The sequence below is a fragment of the Lagenorhynchus albirostris genome, chromosome 14, assembly GCF_949774975.1.
Source record: "Lagenorhynchus albirostris chromosome 14, mLagAlb1.1, whole genome shotgun sequence".
In the NCBI taxonomy this organism is placed as follows: domain Eukaryota; kingdom Metazoa; phylum Chordata; class Mammalia; order Artiodactyla; family Delphinidae; genus Lagenorhynchus; species Lagenorhynchus albirostris.
The window spans coordinates 66051720-66076895 of NC_083108.1; the positions used below are offsets into that span (position 1 = coordinate 66051720).

The window sequence follows — 25176 nt, forward strand, 5'->3', positions numbered from 1 at the left end:
TATCTGTGAACAGAGTCGCATAATCCCATAAGGGATGGATGGGTGACATGCTAATAAGAATGTGACATTTGTAGAGAAATGTGGCCAAGTTTTCTAACTCCTGAAGGAAGCCGTCACTACCAAAACAGCTTTTGAAAGGAGATAACAAAACATAACTGTGTAAGTTGTGATTAGCAACCAGTGATAAGAGTCTTACCTATAAATGCTTCTAAGTGGCTGGTAATTGGAGCCAACTGATAGGTGGGAGCTGGGGATAATGCCAGCAATATTTTTAATACCTTTCAATCAAGGCTCTGAAAAATGCTTTGGAAAAATCTGATGCCAACACTGTCATTTCTATCGTACAGACAAAGAAATGAGTAAAATGTTAACAGATTTTCCTGAAGCTGCAGAGCAAATCACTCTGGGGCCTGCATTTTAATGTACTCACCAGGGACAATAACTTGAAGTTTATTTTCTGATTTCAAAACAAATACCCCTCCCTGCTCTGCAGCGGGAAGGCCACCACAATGAGAAACCTGCGCACCCCCCCCCCCCCCCCCCGCGTGCAGCAATGCAGACCCAACACAGCCAAAAATAAATAGAATGGATAAATTTATAAACAAACAAACAAACAAACAAATACCCCTTTCCTAGAAAGTGAGTCTGACCAGGAAATAATCAGAATTGAAGGAATTTTTTAAAAGAAACTAACCATAAAATATATAGAAGATCAAAGCCTATCTCTTGTCAATCAGCATTCAGTGGCTTTTCTTTTGACCCAAAACAACAAAGCTCAGTATTTTAGTATTATCTTCTATAAACATTTATCCTTTTTGCCACCAACATTGGAAAAACAAAAGAAAGGTCTGGCACAGGGCTGTTGGCTCTACATCCCACCAAATTAGGTGAGGACATGGCCTACCCTCATTCCCAAAGAACCTTAAATTAGATTTCTGGTGAGTTTTCCAACAGACACTCATGAGATTGAAGAGATGTTCATCATCAGCTGTAAATCATGACTTTTTCCCATACTACCCTTCTATAAAAGCCCCGAGGATTAATATCTCTTATGAATCTCATAATTACCTTGCAAATAACAGAATTGTAGTGCATTGCTTTTTCAGTTTAAAAAATTAACTGGTCAAACTTAAATACTTAACCCTGTCTATGCATTTCTTCATTTAAAAAACTTGAAGGAGGGACTTCCCTGGTGGTCCAGTGGTTAAGACAACACGCTTTCAATGCAGGGGGCATGGGTTTGATTCCTGGTTGGGGAACTAAGCTCCCGCATGCTGTTCGGTGTGGCCAAAAAAATTAAAAAAAAAAAAAATGAAGGAAACTGGTTTCTCTGGATCTCTGAAAGGCCAGGGGGGTGTAATAAGTCAGGAACTGTATGAGCTTTAACAGTACTCTCTGCGGAGAGTACAGGTAGGAGCCTGAAATTGGGGGGGAGGGGGTATGGGAGGCAGGCTGCTTAAAGTTCAATTCCAGCTCCTTCACTTATTAGCTGTGACCTTAGAAATTTTGTGTCTGTTTTCTCATCTGTAAAATGGGAATAACAACAGTATTTATCTTATAGGATTCTTGTGGGGATTAAATGAAATACCCAGAAATTTTTTTTTTTTTTAATTTTTTTGGCTGCACCATAAGGCATGCAGGATCTTAGTTCCCTAACCAGGGATCAAACCCTTGGCCCCTGCATTGGGATCGTGGAGTCTTAACCACTGGACCACCAGGGAAGTCCCGACCCATAAAAATTTTAAAACTATGATTAACACACAGCATTCAATACAACCTGATGTCAAAAGATTAAAAACTCAGGTCATGTCAACTCTCCAAGTCTGTTTCCTAATTTGTCAAACGAGAGCATTTGTCTTGGAGGATTTTGAAGCGGGGGGGGGGGGGGGTGGGGGGGTGGGGGGGGCGGGGGGCGGGCGGGCTCTGGAACATCCCCTGAGGCCCCGAGTCAGGCACCCTCTCTCTAAACCTCAGCTTCCCCATCTGGAAAGCAAGGGTCAGAACAGTGCCTGCCTCCTGGGGGGTGACGAGGATGAAGACAGTCAGGTAAGCATCTTGCATGGTGCCCAGCTCATAATGAGTCATGTATCACTGTCATCAGCTACGTTATTTATGATGATACTGGTTACTCTTCGCCTGTCAGATTCTTAAAGGGGGAGGATGATAAAGAAAGCCCTGTGAGTTGTACTTGCAAACCTCTCAACAGTGCTGACCAAACTCTAGTGCTTTTGCAAGCAGATATGCAAAATGAAAGCTGTAAATTCAGGCTCCAAAGGCTTGCAAGATTAATGATCCACATTGTCATACTGAGCTCCCAGCTACTCCACTGATCAAATGCTACATCTGAGCACTGGGGAGGTGGCAAAGACACTGCTGAAGGAACTTCTCCACTGGACTAATTCCACTTATAACATTAAAGCCACCTTGAGGTATGTGCCTGCTCTTAAATGTCTTTTTTTTTTTTTTTGAGGTACGCAGGCCTCTCACTGTTGTGGCCTCTCCCGCTGCGGAGCACAGGCTCTGGACGCGCAGGCTCAGCGGCCACGGCTCATGGGCCCAGCCGCTCCGCGGCATGTGGGATCTTCCCGGACTGGGGCACGAACCCGTGTCCCCCTGCATCGGCAGGCGGACTCTCAACCACTGTGCCACCAGGGAAGCCCTTAAATGTCTTTTTAAAAAACAAGAAGAAGAAAATCCTCAAGTTGTGGTGGCTGGTGAATATAAAAGAAAGTCAGACCACTCCATGGATGGAGATGGCTGTTCCTCCTCATTTTATGTACAGAGGCATCCCAATAACATAAGCAGGAGTGAATTTGCTGGGAAGCTAATGAGGCTTGGGTTTCAGGTCTCTGCACCTGCATGGGCCTGTACCTAATTTTATATTAATAATTTGGTGTTCTTGCATTAAAAGAACACCCTAAATTATATAAGCTTCAGGGCGCACAAAACCTGGATCCACCCCTGATATAAACCAATTGAATTTAAATTCAAGAAGGGAGTTCACCTTTTAAAGGACTCTCAGAGTCACTTCTTTTTTTTTTTTTTTTTTTTTTTTTTTTTTTTTTTGCTGTACGCGGGCCTCTCACTGCTGTGGCCTCTCCGTTGCGGAGCACAGGCTCTGGACGCGCAGGCTCATCGGCAGGCGGACTCTCAACCACTGCGCCACCAGGGAAGCCCCTCAGAGTCACTTCTTAAACAGAGACAAATACTTTCCTCTGCTTATATGTACGAAAAATTAGACCAAATGCTCTGAATAGGATTTCACGAAACATAAAGGTCTAATCAATACATATATAGAATAAACAGTTAGATCCCAACCGCACACCAGTCACTAAATTCCAGATGGATTAAAGACTTAAACCTATAAATGAAAATCCATAAAAATACCAGAATAAAATATAGAAGAACATGTGTATATTAAGTTGGTGAAGTCATTCCAAAAGTCACTCAAAACACGAAAAGGACTGACATGTAAAAAAAGATAAAAGATTAATATCCATAATATATAGGTCCTATAACTCAATTAGAAAAAGACAAACAATAAAGTGGAAAAAACAGGCAAGTCATAAACACTTGATTCACAGAGGAAAGAAATACAAATGGCCAATAAGTCTATGAAAATGATGCCCCAGTGGTAATCAAGGAAATGAAAACTTTAAAAAAATCTACTTTTTTGTCAAATTAGCAAAAATTTAAAAGGCTGATAGCAACCACTGTTGATGAGGATATGGAAAAACAGATATTCTCACCACTATTGGTAGAAGTTAAGTAGGAACTTTTGGAGAGCAATTTGGCCATAACTATTTAAATTTTTTTAGATAAAATTTACATAATAAAATTCACAATTTTAAGCATATAATTCAGTGGTTTTTAGTACTTTCAAAATGTTGTACAACCATCACCACTGTCTAATTCCAGAATATTTCCATCACCTCAAAAAGAAATCCCTTACCCATTAGCAGTAAGTCCTAATTTCCTCCTCCTGTCCCCTGACAACCACTCAACCTACCTTCTGTCTCCATGAATTTGCCTCATCTGGACATTTCATACAAATGGAATCATACAATATGTGGCCTTTCCTGTCTGCTTCTTTCACTTAGCATTATTTAAACTTTAAATGTTCCTATCCTTCAACCCATTTATGCCATTTCTTGATATTTATCATAGACAAATGTTGTTCGTATGTGCCCCAACAGGCGTACTCAAGGATGTTCACTGCACCCATTTAAATAGAAAAGTAATAGAAAGAAAAACAAGCCTAAGTATCTACCAATAAAGATATATTTAAATAAACAACAAGGAACTACTGTATAGCACAGGGAACTATACTCAATATCTTATAATAACCTATAACGGAAAAGAATCTGAAAAAGAATATATACATACATGTATAATTGAATCACTTTGCTGGACACTTGAAACCAACACAACATTGTAAATTAACCATACTTCAATTAAAAAAAAGAAAACAAAAACAAAACAACAAAAAAAGATATTTAAATAAACCACAGCCCCTCTGTTCTATGAAATACAGTTCAATAGTTTAAAAAACTGAGTACTTTAAGAACTCTCTTCTGACAGTTTTAAGTGAAAAGGGTGCGCTATGCAGGATTTCCTCTAGAGTGGCGGCCTAGGAGTGGAATTTCGGGGACTCGGGGAGGGGGTGTCTCCTCACTGACAGGCCCCTACCATACCCATCACCCCACAGAGCTTATGCCAATTCAGTCTCTTCCAGCATGGAAATGAGCTCAGAGCTTCTATTCAATTTATTTATTTATTTTACTTTTTTTTTTTTCAATTGAGGTTGATTTACAATGTTGTGTCAATTTTTTCTGTACAGCAAAGTGACTCAGTTATACATATATGTATATTCTTTTTCATATTCTTTTCCATGATGGTTTGTCACAGGATATTGAATATAGTTCCCTGTGCTATACAGTAGGACCTTGTTCTTTATCCATCCTATATTAATCCTTGTCAATCTCATGGGTTTGAAATGTTTCCTTATTGTTGCTTTAATTCTTCTTTTTCTTGATTACTAATAAGATTGAGCATCTTTTTGTAGTTACAGATTCTTCTCATACTCTATAAATTGCCTGTTGTTCGTACCCTTTGCTCCCATTTTTCTGCTTTTTTCTTAGAAACCTTAGAGTTCTTTATATTCAGGGATATATCTGCAATTCTACTTCTAGAAATCTACCTTAAGGGGAAAAAGCTTTTGCACAGGTACACAAGGAAGCATATAAAAGAGTTCTCAGTAAAGCACTGCTTATAATAGGGAAACAGCAGAAACTAAACCTACCTCCTCCTCAGGAGGATAGAAAAATAAATTAGGCTTATTCATCAATGGCTACCATACAGCAGTTAGAATCAATGAGCTACATCGACAAGTACAACACAATACATATCAAAATTGACATTGAGTGAGAGAAAATACCCATTTGTAAAAGGATAAGCCCCCCCGAAAGGGGAATATGCAGAGGATAGTACCATTTATATCAACTTTTACCTCCTGGGTATTTTTTCCCCTGGATTATTTTAAAGTTAGTCTCCTCCCATCCAACTGACCACTGCCCAAGTTGGGAACCCCACAGTCTCAGCCAGATGACCACCACAGCCTTCTAACAGGTCTCCCTGTTTCCAAACTGGTTTACTCCAATCTGTCCTTCACACAGCCACCAAAGGATCTGTCTAAAATATAAACCCTTCACTGGCTCTGCATCCCCCACAGGATAAAGTTAAGACCCTTTATGATCTGAACCCCAGCAGACCTCTCCAGCCTCAACTCTTGCCACTCTACCTATACTTTACATATACCCAACTTCTTAGTTGCCTTTTGGCACTCTGCCCCTAACTAGCATCAAAGAGCACCAGGAAACAACAAGCCTCCTCTCCCACCAGTCTTTTCTCTCTCTGAACACTAGGAATCTGCTGGCCAGCCCTGCAAGATTGGGGAATTACATACCATTCTTTCCCAAAGTCATTTTTAATAAGAACACATTTCAAACACCAAATTGTCAATATAAAATCCAACAGGAGGCTTAAGACGTTGCAAGATGGTTTGGTGTGTCACATGACTGGGCCAAAAAAACCAGCCTATATTTCTGATTCAAAAATAACCTAAATGGGCTTCCCTGGTGGCGCAGTGGTTGAGAGTCCGCCTGCCGATGCAGGGGATGTGGGTTCGTGCCCCAGTCCGGGAAGATCCCACATGCCGCAGAGCGGCTGGGCCTGTGAGCCATGGCCACTGGGCCTGCGCGTCCAGAGCCTGTGCTCCGCAACGGGATAGGCCACAATCGTGAGAGGCCCGCGTACCGCAAAAAAAAAAAAAAAAAACCTAAACTCCTACTAAGAAATGTGGTTCTTGTTAACTGAACCATGTGATTAATATCTGTATTTATGCTTTAAGGGTAATTGTTTCTTTCTGCTTTGGAATGAACTGTCTATATCAGTTGAACAGCTGAAATACTGTAATGAATACATTTGTGAGTAATTACATCCCATGTGTTAATGAGCTCAATTCACTTTCCCCACCACACTTTTACATTTCCTATCTGTCTCAGAAAGGTTGTGGAAGAAAAGAAATGGAATATAATGGAAGGAACCAGGATGATTTACTGAAAAGTTTGGACTGATGTGACCATATAAATGAACCTGGAATTTAGTGAAAGGTAGTGTGTGGTACTCAGAGACCCCTCTCACAGTGAGGGCAAAAGCAAGTGCTAAATTATGCAATCCAGACACTAGGATTCTCACCCCTGCTCCATTCTCCAGCTCCATTCTGCTTCAAATCCTGTCCATTAAGAAGTGGGTTACAAACTCCATTTAAAAAAGGATTTATATCGGGCTTCCCTGGTGGTGCAGTGGTTGAGAATCCGCCTGCCAATGCAGGGGACACGGGTTTGAGCCCTGGTCTGGGAAGATCCCACATGCCGCAGAGCAACTAAGCCCGTGCACCACAACTACTGAGCCTGCGCTCTAGAGCCCACGAGCCACAACTACTGAAGCCTGCACACCTAGAGCCTGTGCTCTGCAAGAGAAGCCACCGTAATGAAAAGCCCGTGCACCACAATGAAGCGTAGCCCCTGCTTGCTGCAACTAGAGAAAAGCCCGTGCGCAGTAACCAAGACCCAACGCAGCCAAAAATAAATAAATAAATAAATTTATTTAAAAAAAAAAAAATTAACATCAAGTACTGTGACTTCAGACAAATTATTAGTCCTTTCTGAGCCTTAAATTCTTTGGCTTACAGAAAAGACTCCATTGAGTATTGCAAGAAATATTCAGCTTATAACACTCTGTAAAACTGTAAAACGCTACAGGCGTGTAAGATCTGATCAATATTGTAATCAGAGGCACTCTATTAATATTAACAGCTGTCCTAGAAACTGGAAGCATGTTATAATAATCCTTAGTTTCCCAAATGCAGACTTGAAGCCATAGATTACCTTTATTTGTATGTTCCTGACAATTTACACCGGGAAAAACAGTTAAAGCACGCTCCTCCATATGAACCCCATATGCTGTCTGTGAATCACTTTCATCTCTAAATTAGCAGGATCCAAATTAGGAGGGCTTTCCTACAGTGAAATCTGTTTAAGCAAACATCTGCTGGTTCCCTGAAAAGTTATTTTTTTTCTACAGGTGGCCTTTGAATTTGTGGCCCAAAATTTATGCAAAGAAAATGTAGCCTTTGAGACTAAAGGCTACCCCTTCAGAGAGAGGTAGTATCTTTGAGAACCTGGGCCTCCTCTCAGCCGGGGAGAAGGCGTGCTAGAGAGAAGCTCAGTTCCGGGCCAGGAAGTGCTCAGATTTAATGAAAGTGACAACTGCTTCATCACTGTCAGGGCGATACTGATTGAAAGGACACATTTTTCCTGTTATTAATATTCTTAATCAAAGCATAAAAGGAAGCATATGTTTTAGTTGAATCAAGGCCCATTTTTCTGTTTTCTCAATCACTCATTTGTCAGGATAATGGAATAGGGGAGGCACAAAATGCAATCCCAAAGCCATGAATTCTGCCCTTAGCTTTACCCAAGATTGCCCAAATGACCTTGGGCAAATCACTGAGGGCAGATACTCACCTCGTGTCTGTATCAGTGACAGAGTCAACAACCTCCCCTCAGGCCAGTGAATACTCAGCAAATATTAGACGAGTCATCAAATGACCCTGATGCTTCTGTTAGTGTGACGAGCACATACAGACCCTTTTCTCCTCCAAATGACAGGCCAGTTTTGAGATTATCTTAAGCTACCCCAAAAAGTGGGCTAAGACGTTGAGGGTCTTATTAATTTCTCTAACATTTCAGGGAAATGGCTTTATGGATACCTCTAACTAAAAAGGAAAATAATAACTGAAAAGATTATGCAAAAATCACAAAAGTAACCCAGGTGTCCCAATTCTGAGGTCATCTTATGCTGCAGTGAAAGGTAATAAGCAGAGGGATCAGGAGAAAGTGGCATGTGATTGAAGTCGGAAATCTGACGGGCATGAAGCACCCTGGGCAGACCCTGTAGCGCATCTTATAAAAACAGAGAGGACAGAAGCACAAGACCAGTGGTCTCCCTCTCCCACCACTCCCAGTCTGCAGCGATTTCTCTGTGAAAGACTCTCAGGTCACCAGACAGCTCAGCTGGGCTTGGTGGGGCCGAGAGCCTGCAGTACCCGACCGTAAGCACAGCCAGCACGTCCATCCAGGTGGATGAAGCAGGACAGTCCCCAAGGTGTGACATGGTCCCGAGGCATAGGGCCGCTGGTCCTCAGAAGATGAGTTTGCAATGAGGACCTGGGCCTTTCTGACCCCAAGGCCATGTTTGGCCAAAACTGGAGACGATAACCTCATTCTTCCTAGTTAATAAAAAGAGAGGTTGGCCGGGTGAATATAATTAACCACGTGTGCATAGTGAGATTACACAGATAATTCATCAAGCTGTACACTTATCGTTTATACACACACAGACACTATCACAAGATGATACAGCAGTGGAACAGTGAGAGTGGTCCCCCAAGTCCACAAGTGCCACAGCATCCCACTTTCTGGGGAAAGTCTCGAAGCCTAGAAGATCCAAAGAAACAGATGACTAGTGTGATCCTGTGACATGCATTAATGCCCAGGAAGAATGCATTTTTCTTCTTTGAGCCTACCTTGGCCTGGACGGCATAAGAAGCCAGGAGCACAGAAGCCTCGGGAGGGCAGTAGATCTTTTCATCTAAAATCTGCTTCTTTACCTGAAAGGGGCAACAGGGGAGACATGATACCGTGTGTGTGGACAGGAGCCGTGCAGGCTGGTCACAGCAAGACACGGCAGCGTGTTCTAATGAGGCCTGTCAACCCAGCCTGCTAATGATTTTCTGACAAAGGGAACGATTTTTTCTTTTTACCGCTGCCGACAGGTTGGGAGCTCGGTCCCCGAGAAGTTATTGGTAAGATGGCTACACAGAAAAAAAGCCTTCATCTCTTCTGTTCGTGATCAAATGCCAAAGAGGAAAAACAATCTTCATAGTTAAAAAAAGAGACTGACATCTGGGTTGTGACGGAGGAGAGCTGTGAACTCGGGAAATGTCAGGAGCGGCTCTGGTGGTGATTGCAGCCTCGGCCCCAGCTGAGCACACGCAGAATCAGAGGAAATGGAGTCTGCTTTTAAGTCTTAACACAAGACCAAAGTCAGCGAGGCCACTGAGTTATGACTGCAGGAAAAAAACCCATCACTTTCAATATGCCTGCTCTAAGGAAAAAGGAAGCAATAAAGTTTGATCGATTAACCTTTAAGTCCACTTGAGGTCCGGGAAATATAATTCTTAAGCCATAATGTTGAATTAACATATCTCATTGCATTTAATTTCTTAGACTGGTACGGTGGGTGATGTTCCAGACATAGAGGCAAGACAGCCTCCTGAAGTGAGGGCATGCTGAAATAAACACAACGGGAAAGCCAGCTCTCTTTCACAGACGTCAGCAGTCACCAGATTCATAAAAGTAGTAAATTTTGCCTTGCTCAGCCATGAAAGCGCTCCAACATTTCAGTAGGAGGGGAAATTAAGCCAAAGTCAAATGGAGAATGGGCACTGCTTACAAGAAAGCCATCTCTATATGGCTAGGACATTCTGGGGCCTAGGAGGTCATTTTGTGGTTTCATTCAAAGCAGGGCAACTTTCTAATCCTTCAGTTTTAAGCTGCACTACAGAAAAACTAAAAGGGCTTCCCTTTGACATGAAAATATTGGAGAGGGGATATACAAACACACACACTCTTTTTGGCAAACTTTTTTTTGCAAGAGAAATTATTGGAGGGAGTTATTACATTTAACTTAATATTTACTTAATGCAATAATCTGAGGCTCAAACTAATTATAGGAGGCCAGGCTACATGTGTACGTCTGGGCAATCATGTAATTAACGCCCTGCTAGGGTCTTTTCCGTCACTGATGGTGGACACACCAGCCGTTCCAGCGCCAAGCACCATAACTAACCGTGAAACTCGGAAAGTGCTCTGAGCGAGCAGTAGGAACACAAGCAAAACTGACAAGGTTCTCATCCTCACACCAGTCCCCCTAGCTGCACCTCTAGATGGTCAACTAGCTGTCTTTGAACCTATAATTATGGATCTCCTAATTTCTTCAATTCGGTGGAACAATTACTTACAGGGTGCTCACCGTGCGCTCAACGAGCCTTGCCTTAAAGGGGCTTACAGTCTAATGAGGGAATAGGTGGAAAATAAGGCAATATAGACAAAGAGTGGCATGAAACATGATGTTTGAAGTACCACGTGTGTGGGATTTACCAAGTGTCACTGGAGTTCTGAAGTCCTGCCTTCATGAGAGCAGATTTTAAATTTCTGGAAGAACTACTCTTTGCAAGACTCTCTTTTTAGACTTCCTGGGCAACTATTGAGTACTTCGAAGTTAGTGAGGAGCCATCTTCAGAGATGTTTCTATTTAGGGAGCTACTTGTATGTGTTCTTTCGCCATCATACTTTTGCAATTTCATTTGATGCCAATTATCATCACTCAAGTATAGTTTTGTCCTGAAGACTGTTTTTCATTATAGAACCAAAGGGACTGGCTTTCCAGAGGGAGAACATTTTCACAATGTGGAGGCATTTGTGGTCAAATCCCAGGCTGCCTCTGCTGCTACCCCTGGGGGCGGTTCTCGCAAGATCAGGGGGGTAGCATGGAAAGGGGTACCTGCAAGAAGAATAAATGTTGCGTGATCTCCTGAACCAGCTCCTCCTCGGCATTCTCAGGATAAAATTTGGCCAGGAAGTGAAAGGTCACTGGCTCTTCCTTTGAAACGTCATGATCCAGCACCTGCGGAATTACAGAGCAAAAGAAAAACAAGCTAGTTTCGCCCCTCTCCCTCCCAGGCCACCATCAAAGGACCTTCTGCAGGGAGTGTATAAACATTTTTCTCCCTTCTAAATTTATCACATTTCCCAAAGGTTGTGATTCTACAGTTTGAAGCATTCACAAAGCCATCTATAACGGGAGGTAACATTCACTTCACATGGTGAATTAATCAAATTAATCAATATCCCCAAGTGGTGAGTGGAGCTGAGATGATTCAGGCACAAATGTTTTCAAGGCCAGAGAGATAGCTAAAAACTAGAAATTTATAACTCAAAGGCCTTGGGCACTATCCTTTACGGTAGGCTGAAGGTTTTTTAATTTTCTCAAGTAGTGGAATCTTCCTTTACTCTTTTGTCTTGCTGACTACCTACAACATTTAGGTCCATACTGGAATGGAGCTTAGAGATGATGAACTAAATATTTGTGAAAGCATCTAAACATTAACTGAGCAACAAAAGTAAAACACGTCCATCATGGCAACCCTTTGTTTCAAGGAACCTCTAGAGATGCCCCACGAAATACTTGAGCACAGCCAGTAAACCACTCTGCCTTTAATATTCTAACAATTTCATCCACCCACTGGAAAGCTTCGGCCATCTGCTCTCCAGAATGAATTTCATCTCAGGACATAAACATGCCATGTGACAGGCTACAAGGCTCCATTAACATGTGTCATAATTTATTTCCTTTGAGCAGCAGGCTCCATGGCTCCTGAGGCCCCCAATCTAATATCCATTTGGCCAACACTCAGGTACGATTTCAAATTTACTTTGCCGAGAGTCACAAAATGATACTGAAGGTTTTGCTGTCTTTGGTAGATAACTCTCCAGGCTTCCTGCCCAAATTCCTGGTCGTGGTGCCCAAGAGATTCAAAATAAACCTGATCTAGGACGCTCTTGCTGGCATGGCAGCACTTGGACATTCATGATCGTTGGGAATTACCATGTGAAATTTATAACCAGCAGGGACCCCAACGTGAAGGTTCAGATTACTGCGTACATATGTAAACACAATTTGAACGCCTGAGTTTAGAGTCAAACTGGTAGAAGACGGGAGGCTTTCACTGTTCATCATGTGAAGTAGTAGATAATAGAATGAGGTAGGCAATTGCAGGGGGTAATTTGGGGTAAAAATGAGACACTGACTTACTCAGAGATTCAGGGGTCTTTTAGGAGTCACTGACTAAAACATACGGCCCTGCTCTCAGCGTCTCCGTGGATAGGTTGGCAGGTAAGTAGGTGACAGCGTCTCTGTGAGCACATAAGAACCCACGCAGAGGGCAGTTCCCCGAGGCAATATCCATTTCTAAGCCACATTAGAACTGCTGGGAGTCCAGACTTGTACACCAGGCCTCAGAAGCCCCAGAATATCATGAGAACAAAATAGACATTCTTCCTTCACCGCGGGAACCAGGGCACTCTTTATTCCTTAGATCATGTTAATGAATAAATTGAGTTGGGCCATGGTGTTTCTCAAAAATACTCTAAAACATTCCCTAAAGAACAGGAGCCCCAAGAAAATCTTTCAAAGACATAAATTGTGGGAAAAAAACCCAAAACGATAATACAATAGTAATTTCTATCCACGAAGCCTGACTCATGGCTCAGTCAACAGAATGGCATTAAGCCTGAAGCAATCAGGTGACACCCGGTGACAAGAAGGAAGAAGCCAGGGATGGCAGCTGGTCAGTCCTGGGTGGTTCTGCAGGCCCCGGGGTAGCCGGTGAGGAACAGGGGCGGGGTCTCCCTAGGCCCGCATCCTGTCCCGTATAACTTCCTCCGCAACCCGCCCCTCTCTCTGCTGTGTACCCATAATGCCCCATGATGAGCAATAAGCTAGACACATGCTCAGGGGAAATCTAGAGCTCATGCCAGCCCCACTGGTGTCATCAGGGTCTGGGCCCACCTTCTTGTCCATCTTGAGCCAGGCCACGGTGTCCTTGATTGTATACTGCAGGCCAAAGAACCAGGTTTCCCGAAGCCCCAGGGTCCGGCACACCAAGTCAAACAGGTCCTTCCCCTTCCACTTCATCTGCAAGGGAACAAACCAACAGGGGAAGACAGCTGAGCCCAAGTGGTAATCTGCTCACAGGAAAACCTTTTCTCTGCTCCCCCGACCTCAGGTTCTGAAAGGTGGGGATGACGCTAAGATGGCTGAGGAGCACAGAATTCCTAAATAATTGTAAACCTTCCTACACAAAACCATGAGTGGGAAAATAATAATTAGAGCTTAATGGCTTAATCACTGCAAAGCATACACAATACCTCCCTTGGACAGTTCCTTACAGATCTTAATATGCCCAAAGCTGCCAATTTAGGAAAGCTGGTAAATAACGTCCACATTTAAGAGTCAAGCTTCTCCCATTAACCCAAGGTTAGCTTCTAGAGACATTCGTTTCCTCAAGATTTTCTTGTTGATTTTCTTTTTAATCATGACTCTGCCCTTTAATAAAAGGCTAGCTTTTTAAAATGTAAAGACTAGTTTTACTTGATTTTTTTTTAAAACGCAACATAGGGTACGAAGTTGTAACTGACGTCACAAATCATGGGGAAAAAGAACCACTAGAGACCAGCCAGTCCAATCACGGGTCTCTCCCCATCATGATGTGTAACCAAGGCCAAAGAGGAGGTGTCCACCCACAGCCACATGCAGCAACTCCAAACTCTTGTATCGAAACCCAGGGGACAAACAGACAGGAATATACTGTAGTGTGCTAATCCCGTAGCCTCATTTTCAAAAGGACCTGAAGCAATGGCTGCTAAGCCCATTTCTCAGCTCTTCAATCTTGTGGCCAGAAAAGCAGGTTCAATATCATAATAGGGGAAGAAAATACCCAGGAGCTTAGTAAATGTTGCCACCCGTGATGCAGCCACCCATAGCGGCTGCTGGCCTCGACCCCAGTCAGTGGCCCCCAAGTATCAGGTGGACATTCAAATGGACACCTGCGTACAGGGATGAGCACAAGACACATCACGGAGATGGTGGGCACAGATGGTGGATTTAAATACGAGGTCACCAGACATCGGAAGAGGAAGACCACCTGACTGCAGGGGCGTCTGTCCTTCTCCTGCTCTCATTAGAAATTTCCACCCAAGGTCCTGGCACGCTGAAGATGCACAATGAAAAGGAACTGGGGAAGTTCAGGGTTCAGAGACTTCTTATAAAAGCAAGAAGGAAAAAAAATAAGTTAGACCTCTAAAATCTGATTGGTGTTTGCTAAAACCTGATTCTAGAGGATTTTTCAAGCAGGCCTTCTATTTTTAATATATGTGAATGGACGGCGTGTTCCCTACGAGGAACTCAACAGGAAAGCCCATCCTTCTCCGTGTGTATATTCAAAGTCCAAGAGCAAAGAAGCAGCCTAGATGGAAGCACACCGAAACTGCAGCAGACGCAGGGTGGAGATATGGACTAGCTTTTGTCCTTCTCCAAAAGACGCTCTAGCCTTGCCCCCGTCCCCTCTCTGTGACTTCAGTGGGGCCCCTGCAACACTACAAAGGTTGAGTTCTTTAGAAATTATTTTGAGTAAAATAAAATAAAATGTTTTATTTTAAAAAGATGATCTTCCCCTTTTGTAAGGCTTAATAATGCTTGTTGGCACACCTGTGTCCCAGTCTGACACTGGGACAAAGGGTTTTTTAATTCACGGTAGGTTTTAATTCCTACGGGCGGACTTCACTGAAGAAATGTTATTTTGGAAAACTAGGAGCTTCAGGATGCTGATTATCCTCTTGTTTCTATTTTAAGCCAGTACATAGTATATAAATTATAAATGACTACTTTGCTACAAGATAATGTAACACTTAAGAGCACACATTAACTTGGAGAAGTGAAATACCCAAGGGCCAAGAAGATCAAGGTAATGATCCCCAATCCGCCATAACTCACGGCCACCGCAGGGCGGGCTCTGGCAGGGCGGGCTCTGGCACGAGGGGCTGTCTGCAAGTGGGTGTGTGGTGCATCTAAACGAGAGCTACCAAGAAAATGGTGAGTGGATTTCCTGATTTGGGAGCTTAAATTCTCAAACATAATCTCGTATTAATGCAGTTTTCTACTTCCTTGTTTCTAAAATGCAAAATTATCTCTGTTGAATGCAGAGACAATGTCTTTGCTACTGTGGAGCTTGCAATAAAGTGAAGAGAGGGTAAATTTTTTCACACCGATTCAGAATGCCTGGCTTATATTTTCAACTTTAAGAATTGTAGGGTGTCAAATTGGAAATGAGTCTAAGTAATTAATTACCCACAGTAGACCTGTCCCCTTTCTGTATAAGGAAACATTCTTTGGCAGCCTGCTACAGCAGACAACTGGCCTTCTTCTTGGTGGTCTAAGGTAGGCAACCCCCCAGATCGCCTCTTTTTCTGCTCTGTGGGGTTCCTTTCATCTTGCTCTCCTCCAGCACTCCCCAGCCACCTTTTCCAGTAAGTAACTGGTATCTTAACACTCTTCTCCCACCCTAAAACAAAACCCATTTTCAGAAGAGCCCGGTATTTATTGCTCCTTTACAGCTCAATGTGAATTAAAGCCTCTGCTTCCTCTCATCTAATCCTTTTTTTGGCTGCACCTCGAAGCCTGTGGGACCTCAGTTCCCCGACCAGGGATTGAACACTGTCCACAGCAGTGAAAGCCTGGAATCCTAACCGCTAGGCCACCAGGGAACTCCCCATCCTCTCAGCTAATCTTTCAGCAAGCATTACACAGCACATCCTATGTGCCCAGCAATATTAGACACTGAGGATGTGAAATTCTGGAAGAATGTTCCCTGCCGAAGACTCAAGTAACGACCCAGGTTGGAAAAAGCTTTAAAGAACAAGGGAGAATTAGTTAAAGGAGAAAAGGAAATAAGTCTAAAAACAGACAAACGTCATGATCTCTACAGGGAACTGCATGTCATCTGTCAGAGGTGAAACAGACAGCCTGAACTCAGTGGGCCTGGTGGGGATGGACCAGGACTCTCCATATACCCAGAGGCAGAGGAATGATGGGATCAGACCTGCATTCTAGAATGTGCACTAACAACAGGTTGGAGGAAAGGAGCCTGGAATCAAGCAGGGCAGAAGGGAGGCCAACTCCCACCTTGATGAAGGCAGTGCGAAGGAGAGAAAGCCTGAGAACTAGAAAAGCATCAAGAGAAACATCTGAATTCCTGGCTTGAGCATCAGGTGGTTCCAGTAGAGGAGGGATGGAAGACAGGAGAAGCAGGAGCAGCAAGTTTTGAGGGAAACAGATGAGTAATTAAGTTCTAGACAAAGCAAGATAGGGTGCCTGAGGAAACCAAGTAGAGATGTCCTAAATACACCTGATTTTAAGTCTTAGCTCTATTTACAAAATGAAGTGTTCTAGTTTTTAGTCATTAAGTTTTTCTCTTGGGCTAAATCTAACCTCCAATGTGTTGTTACCTACATGAGGGTGCACTTTTCAACATGCCTTCCCCAAATGTATGAGGCTTGCTTAGTCTTCCTAATTTGGGTTTCTACTTCTTCACAAACAGGAACCACCGGTCACAGTTACTCCTGGTGGTTCTTGGGACACCCTGAGGATGGGAGGTCTTGGGTTGCAATGGGCTTTCCTTGGTGCTGCTGACTCGCAAGAGCATGAGCACACCCACCTCCAGTTCTATCACTGGTCCACTGCGCTGTGCTGATGTGGGAAGGTGATGTGACCACCTAAGCATCTCCCTAGATCGTAGGCACCTCAGAACAAGAGCAACGCCGGTCATCTCTCTACTCCCCACAGCACCCGCCGAGTGTGCACACACAAGACGTGGCAAACGATGGCTGTGCGACAGAACAGACTTGACCACTTCAAAACCTGAGGCTCAAAAGTGTAAAGCAAAATGAACCCCCATTCGTCCACTCCTTCGACAAACATTTAGTGAACACACGCTGTGTCCGAGCACCAGCCGAGGTGCAGGGGATAAATGGGGGACAGAAGACAACAGGCCCAGGGTGTGAACCTGTCAGAAACAGATAATCATTCCCCTCGCCCCACACACAAATCAGCTCCGGGTGTGGTGGTCAGCACTATAGCACCCAGTGCCACAACAGGGACATCAGGGACTGGAGGGACCCTCTCTCTTGAACGGGTGGGCAATGGCATCTGAACTGGTGGGAAAGAGAAGCCAAGTGAAGACCAGCCTTGGGGAAGGAAGAGAGAGCAGGCAAGTGTGTTACGGGCAGAGGGAAGAGCATATGCGAAGGTCTAGAGGTCTAGATGGTTCTTGTAGGAAATGACAGTATTGTAGTTCAGTTTGGCTGGAGAACAGAGGCTGGGGAACACTTGCTGTACTTTCAACTACCATCTAAAATCAATTCTTGGGAATTCTCTGGCAGTCCAGTGGTTAGGACTCCATGCTTCCACTGCAGGGGGCATGGTTGGGGAACTAAGATCCCGAAAGCCATATGGCACGGCCAAAAAAAATTAAAAATAAAACCAATTCTTTGTCTCCTAACTCTGACCTGTCGTGTGAACCACAGAAAGCTGTCTGAGTGGCTGTTTTCTCCTTTTTCCCTAGGATGGAACATAACTCGTACCATTCTAGATGTACAGGAGAGAAGCTAAATCATTACATAAGATGGATGCTTCCGAAGATTAGGGCTTAATTCCTTCCAGGAACCAGTCTAAAAGGCAGAGAGAAACAGTGGTTATCTAACATCGGTATGAATCTCAGTGCTGCCGCTGTGTGACCTTGGGCAAGTTATTGAACTTCCCTGTGCTTTGCAACAGGGATAATAAACAGAACCCGTTTTAGCAGATTGACCTCAGGATTAAGTGCACTGATACATTTGAAAAGCCTAAGAAGGTGCCACAGTAAATACTCAATAAAAGGTGGTGATTACTCATTCTAACCCCGCCTCTTCTTATATTCTCAAGGGGCATCGTTTAAAGCCTCCAGTTGTGTTCCACTCCACGCATGATGGATGGCAGATCAGAAAGGGCACCATCAATTCTCATCGTGCTAACCGAGCCATCACTCACTTGACAAACATTTATTGAGCACCCACTACATCCTAGTCACTGCGCTTGGCCCCAGAGATGAATGATGAATCTGGGACAAGACGCTGTCCCTATTCACGGCTGATGGGGAAGACAGGTGAACGGATAAGGAAAGTGCAACCTGGCAAATGCTCACAGAACAGAGGACTGAGGGAACGTAGCTCGGGCCTGGGGGTCTGTGAGTGGCTTCCCTGGGGAGATGCCGTCTGAGCTGGGTCTCAAAAGCCAGGCAGCAGCTGGTCCTCTGGTGAAGGGGCTGAAGGAAGAGAGGTCACTCCAGCCGGAGGGAACAGCATGTCTGCCGTTTGGGTCCGGGCTGTTGTCAAGTGAAGGAACGCTCTTTGCGTTCTTCTGGTATCTGACAAGCAGCGTGACTGTCCTATCTGCAGTACTGAATGTTCAGTGCGGTACTGTGTACATGGCTTCAGCCCCAAGCGTGTGACAGCTAGCACCCACCACAGCCACTCAGGGCCTGGGTCGTTCAGTCCCTGCTCTGAGCGGCCAGGCCCCCCTGAACAATACCTGCCACGTCTCTAAGGAGCCACGACCAGTGGGATGAGTCTCGTGTTTCTTTTTTTATTAAAACATTTTCTCTTCTGATACCTGCTAGCACATAAGCCATTCAGGCTTTGCACTTATGCTACTTGCAGGCCTTTTTGGAGGGTTTGTCATTTTTCCCGAACAGATTGCCAAAAAGAGAACAGTCCCTGGTGCTGATGAAATGTTCACCTGAACTCATCTCTTCCGCCCTGGGGCAAGTGTTCCACTGCTCCACATACCCCCTCACCCCCGCCTCTGCTCAGCCCAGTGAAGGGAGGGAGGCGACGAGGCAGGGGCTCATCTTGCAGGCAGAAAAGGAGCGGTGGAGGGAGGGAGAAAGGAGATTTGCAGGAAGGAGCCGGACTCCATGGCGTGTGGGCTCCAGCTCTGTGGGCCTCGGCCTCCAGATGCCCTTGAAGCTCAGGGCAAATGGCAGGGAGTGTGGGTGCACGGCGCGTCTTGCATCGTGGCTGTGTTCTTGCATTACTTTAACGGGCTGCGGTGTTATTTCCCAGATCCATCCCATGCCTCTATCACAGATGGATGTGTATGAACTTTATAAACAGGACTAAGTGCTGTCAGCTTGTTATCTTTTGTAGGGGCTGGATTTATGAGCTTTACCCAGAGTGAAGTGCTTGTCATTTATCAACCTCAAATGTTTTAAGGAAATAGCACTAAGCACTTAGGCTCTGCAGCAGGAACGTAGCTGGAATGCAGCACTTTTCTGTTGTTGGAAGCAACTGGCACCAATAACCTACAGGACCAATCAGGGTCTATTAACCAGGGAAGCATTTTGAATAACGTCTGAGACATCTTCTTACAACAGGCCAGGTTTAGACTCACAACCCTAAAACTACCACTTGTTTTTTTGGCTTTGGCAGCCTTCGCATTGCATTTCTCGCACTGCTTTCTCTGGGCCGTGCAGAGAATCGAATGTGGCTGCCATGTGTGAAATGCCTGAGAATCAGAAGCCCCAGAGAAACTTCAGCTTTACAGAGAAGACTCAGACCTGGAGAAGCTAGCAGAGAAGTGACATCCCATTTCATAGATGTCGGGGGACAGGATTATCAGCCACACAAGAGATGCTATTTGACTGGCTGTCTACTCCACAGAAGAGGAAAGAGAACCGACGGACAGACCCGGCATTCACTTATCAGGGTTTCTTCTAATTAGTTCACAAGTTGCCCCAGCATTTTCCATAAAAACTATTGAAAGGTTAGCTCCCTTACAGACAGAGCAATAGAAGGGACCATACCTCCCCGGGCTCAGGACACATGTAGCGTGTTTACCGTGATTTCGGGAACGCAAGAGCAAGGAGGGCTGTGATCTCCCCTCTCCACGTTCACCCCTAATTGACTTTTGCAGTCGTGGCTGCCCTACGAGAACTGATTTCAGAGAAGAGTTGAGAATTTAAGATGCTGATGTGCTGGATCCAAACCTAAATACAACTTTTATTGGTCTGTTTTGAAAAAACAGATGCCAAACACCTCCATTTACAAGATAAACACAATGGAAAGAGTTATAAAAATGATTTTGCTGTGCAGTAGTGAATAATGAGTCCCATTAAAATCTATTCCAGTTAATCAAAGAGGATAAAAGAGTACAGTAAATGGGGGTGTAAAACCGACCCTCCCCGACTCATACCATGGAAGCAGGTTCTGTGTCTCATGTCTGTGTTTCCTGTCGTGGTTAAGGACACACACACCACTCCTAATCAGCCATTATTTCTGAGGGAAAAGGAGACCCTCCAAATAGAAACAAGATTTTAGCCAAAAAAAGAGACTCGTCTCTTTGCTCTACCAATCACGACCCCCAAATCCCTTATCTCGATCTGCACAAAATCTCACAAACCTGAAACCTCCTTTTTGCAAAAACAAAACAAAACAAAACAAAACAAAAAACTCAATTCCAATCTTGCCCTGTCAGTTTCTGCCATAATCAACCACAGCAAGTAATTTTCCTCTCCCAGCCCTCCAATCATCGCTGTTAGTATGCTGAATCTATTTAAATCATTGGTTTCAAGGCCCTCCACCAATTACTTCCTCTCTCCTCCAACCAACTGCTCTGCCTTGTTACAAGGCAGCCTCTGCCCTCCCTGGTCAGCAAACCTACATGCCTCTAGTTACCCACAACCAGACCTTTCTAAGATTCCTTCTTTATCTCACCACTGTCTCCCTCCCACGCATACAATACCAGATATGTGAGTTAGTATGTACTTTACATACACGGAAAAATGAGGTGTCTGTCTCTGCCCAAGATTCCTGTCCTTCCTGCAATTCTGCAGATCATAAATTCCTTGAAGACAAGGGCTAACACACACACACACACACACACTCACACTCTCTCTCTCTCTCTCTCTCTCTCCCCTTCTCCTTTCCTCTTTCTCTCTCTCTAAGTCTCCCAGGACCCACACAAGTGCTGTATAATCTGTGGCCACTTCACAAATGCTTGTGGTTGGCTGGTGATGTTGATGATAATGATGATGATACCTAAGCTGAGCCTTCTGAGTAGAACAGTCTTCTAGGTAATGATTGCAATGAAGCAAGAATTTATGACACTCCTCATTAAAATTCTAATTGCATAATTGGGCCTGAAGGTATATACCCGCCCCCTTTGGGGACACATACTGATCTCCACTCTCTAAAAATACCTTGGCAAGGAAATCTAAATCTCAAAAAGCCAACCAAGAAAAATTTCCACAGAACAAGAGACCAGTAAGAAACAGATCACAGCGCCTCGGCAAGCCACAAAACGGAGGTTTTAAACTCTGAGAAGTCTTTCAAAACAAAATGGATTATAGATTTTTTGGGGGGAGAAAAGTTCTTATGTTTGCAGCTCCTGGCACATTGCCTGCTTTAGCGGAGACAGGTTCTAGCAGCGGCCGTGAGCCCAGAGAGGGGATCTGCGTCCTAAACTCCCCTGTCCACCACGCACAACCTTGGGTGAGCCACACAGCTCAACTGCGCTTCAGTTTCTTCACCTGTCAATCAATTGTGCCCCCATGCAAGGCCCAAATTTTATAATGCTGTGAAAAAAGATGAGAGGCTTGAAGCTTTGACAGTCAGCTGACAGATGACAAAGCAAAAAGAAACAATAGTTATATGCTATAAAAGCAATGCAATTCCTCCAAAGTAAAGAAGACAATCTCTATCTTTGGAATTTAACTCACAACATGAGGGCAATCATGGCCTTGTCAAATAGCTATGAAACACCCAAACCCGCTGTGTTGGGAAAGTCGCTTAACCTCTCTGGGTCTCAGCTTCCACACTCATCAAGTGGGCTTGCAGGATTAATACCCTCTGAGTCTACGAGCTTGAGATGGTTTTGTATAAACCGTGGAGTATTTTTCACTGCTATAATCATTTTCTTTTAATCCTTTAACATCCCATTCTATATCTTAAAATCGTTTTGGGGGATGTCAATGACCCTTAACACTTAATTTCTGTGTGCTTTCTACTTTCCCTTACGCAGGTACTGCCACTGCAATCATGTTCCTTACTACTAATAATCAGGAGTTGACTTACAATAATGAACTCTAATGCAACAAAAATGGTGATTGTCATGCTAATGAAAAATACAAGTTTTTTAGCACCAAGCATGCTGTTGATATTCAGCAATTACCAATGATTACAAATGTTTCCTACTAGAGCATGGACTTGAGGATATGGGGAGGGGGAAGGGTAAGCTGTGACAAAGTGAGAGAGTGGCCTGGACATATATACACTACCAAATGTAAAACAGATAGCTAGTGGGAAGTAGCCGCATAGCACAGGGAGATCAGCTAGGTGGTTTGTGACCACCTAGAGGGGTGGGATAGGGAGGGTGGGAGGGAGGGAGACGCAAGAGGGAAGAGATATGGGAACATATGTATATGTATAACTGATTCCCTGTTATAAAGCAGAAACTAACACGCCATAGTAAAGCAATTATACTCCAATAAAGATGTTAAAAAAAATGTTTCAAACACTGAGAATAAGAATTCTGCAGAGGGCTATGAATAGGAAACAATAGTAAATTCAGTGCTGGCAGCACAAAGCTCAATTTCAAATGCCTAAACATGAAGTAAAATGAACAGACTCTGAAACACCACCCATGACTAAGTGTTACCCAGTGGATTAACTCCTCCTGCCCTGGACTCTGTGAAAATTGTAATTTATATTTAAAAGTACTTCAAAAAAAGGAGAGGAAAAAGGCCAATTCCTTTAGAAATGATGTGCTCTGACCCCACCTAGTGGTGTCGCAGTGATTCCTGAACTAGGACAAGTGCCTCAACTCAGCACAGGTGACTGAAGATTTCCCGAGATCAGCACTAAATTGGTAATAAATTTTTGCTTGACAAAAATGTACTAAAGCGGGCTTCCCTGTTGGCGCAGTGGTTAAGTCCGCCTGCCAATGCAGGAGACATGGGTTCGAGCCCTGGGCCTGGAAGATCCCACATGCCGCGGAGCAACGAAGCCCGTGAGCCACAACTACTGAGCTCTGCGCTCTAGAACCTGAGAGCCACAACTACTGAAGCCTGTGCACCTAGAGCCTGCGCTCCACAACAAGAGAAGCCACTGTAATGAGAAGCCCGCGCGCCACAATGAAGAGTAGCCCCTGCTCGCCACAACTAGAGAAAGCCACGCGCAGCAACGAAGACCCAACGCAGCCAAAAATTTAAAAAATTTTTTTAAAAAGTACTAAAACATGTGGACTTAGAATCTAAATCAGACAAAGCACAGACAGGAGGATGGAACACATCATCCTGTCACAAACCAGAGAAGCCTCGTCATCAGCTGGCTAAAATGATTACCAGCTCTGAGAAAACTCAATTCTGGGTTTTTAAGACCACAAATGCTTTTTTAACTTCTGAAATTAAGAATAAACAAGCACCAAAAATGTTCTTGGAGAAGAATGCAAAACTAGCATGAATAATTGGAGAAGTCATCAAAAACAAAAGAGAAAAATTTCAAAATGACACATGGGGGACAAAGGAATCGAGAATAATGAAGCATGGCAGAAATCAGAAAAGAATCCTGCTATCACAGTGGACATCAAGCTAAATAGAGACCATTTATAGAGCATATTACAAAGAAGATCCTTAAGTATATGGCATAAGGTAAAGCTCACTATATTTAGACTAATTGTGGAGTCTAGAGGGTCTGTAATTACAAAGCCATGGATAATCTGAAGAAGATTCAAAGAAAATGAAGGAGATGATTAAAGGAGAAAATTTACAGTGCCTCTAGCATGAGACCTTTCCTCTTTATTCTCACACTCCCAACTCATGATATGAAGCTAATGTTTACCAAGTGCTTACTATGGTCGGGCCCTGGGCTAAGTGCCTGTAAAGGTCTACCTCGAATACTATTATTCTCATTTAGAATAATAGTATTTAGGTTTAGAGAGGTAAGTCTAAGATCCATCAGGGAGACGGGGGCAGTGGTGGGTCTTCCTTCCACCTAAGCCAACTTACCCCATCAGGATGCTCGCTCTTTTCCCTAAGCAATATTTGTTCTGTCCTCTAGCAGATTTTCTCATACCTACATGCTCAAACCCTGAAATGACTTCCTACCTAAGGAGGAAATATGAAACAGAAAGTTGCACAATGAGTTTCTTCTGCCCAGATCACCTAAAATAGGATGCGAAGCTGAGAGCCTTTGAAATCAAGTTCTTCCCCCTGTTTTACAGTGGAAAAACTGAGGCCTGGGAGAAAAAAGAGATTTGCCCAAGGTCACAGAAGAGCTCCACGGAGAAGCCAGGGTTCAAACACCAGTTTGAACTCCCTCCTGGAGTTTACATCCTGGAAGGGAATCATTTGCCTCAATCTTGGGGTGTCTAGGATTTAACATCTTACTGAAATCACCAGAGTTGTTCTGCCTTCTCCTTTTGAAAGTTTCGCCCGTTATGGACCACTGTATGTCCACTTGTATGCTGGAATGATCTGTAATGTTGGTATTTAATCCAATCATAATTGTGCTTGGGTATGTGAAAATGATTGGGATGCCAACAAACAGGAGAAGGAGGCTTTGGTTTTGATATAAGATGGTATTAGGATCTCTCACAACTCAAGTTCGAGAAATTTTTCATATTTGGCTCTTCTTACTGATAGATTGAATTATCAGAGTAAAATTCCTACCTAGAAAAGAAGTAACAAAACCGTTTAGCCTCCTGGCAAATTACATTCAGCATCCACTTTCTCAAAATGACAACTATCAAATCTTTCAAGTGGAAAAATCCTCCACAGCATCAAGCCAATTATGCAATGCAGTAAGTGGTGCAAGAAAGAGATGTTTCCCCCTATCTCTGCAG

At 43.8% G+C, this 25176-nt stretch overlaps 1 protein-coding gene across 3 annotated transcripts in view; it reads right to left on the bottom strand.

Moving 5' to 3' along the window:
* NF2 (NF2, moesin-ezrin-radixin like (MERLIN) tumor suppressor) overlaps nt 1–25176 on the bottom strand; it is a 78062-nt gene that overhangs the window by 38972 nt on the left and 13914 nt on the right. For all 3 annotated transcript variants that reach the window (XM_060170390.1, XM_060170391.1, XM_060170392.1), the window contains exons 2-4: nt 13255–13380; nt 11188–11310; nt 9149–9232 (exon numbers count right to left, since the gene is read on the bottom strand). In XM_060170390.1, coding sequence (XP_060026373.1) covers nt 9149–9232; nt 11188–11310; nt 13255–13380 — 333 coding nt within the window. The remainder of the gene's footprint in view (nt 1–9148; nt 9233–11187; nt 11311–13254; nt 13381–25176) is intronic.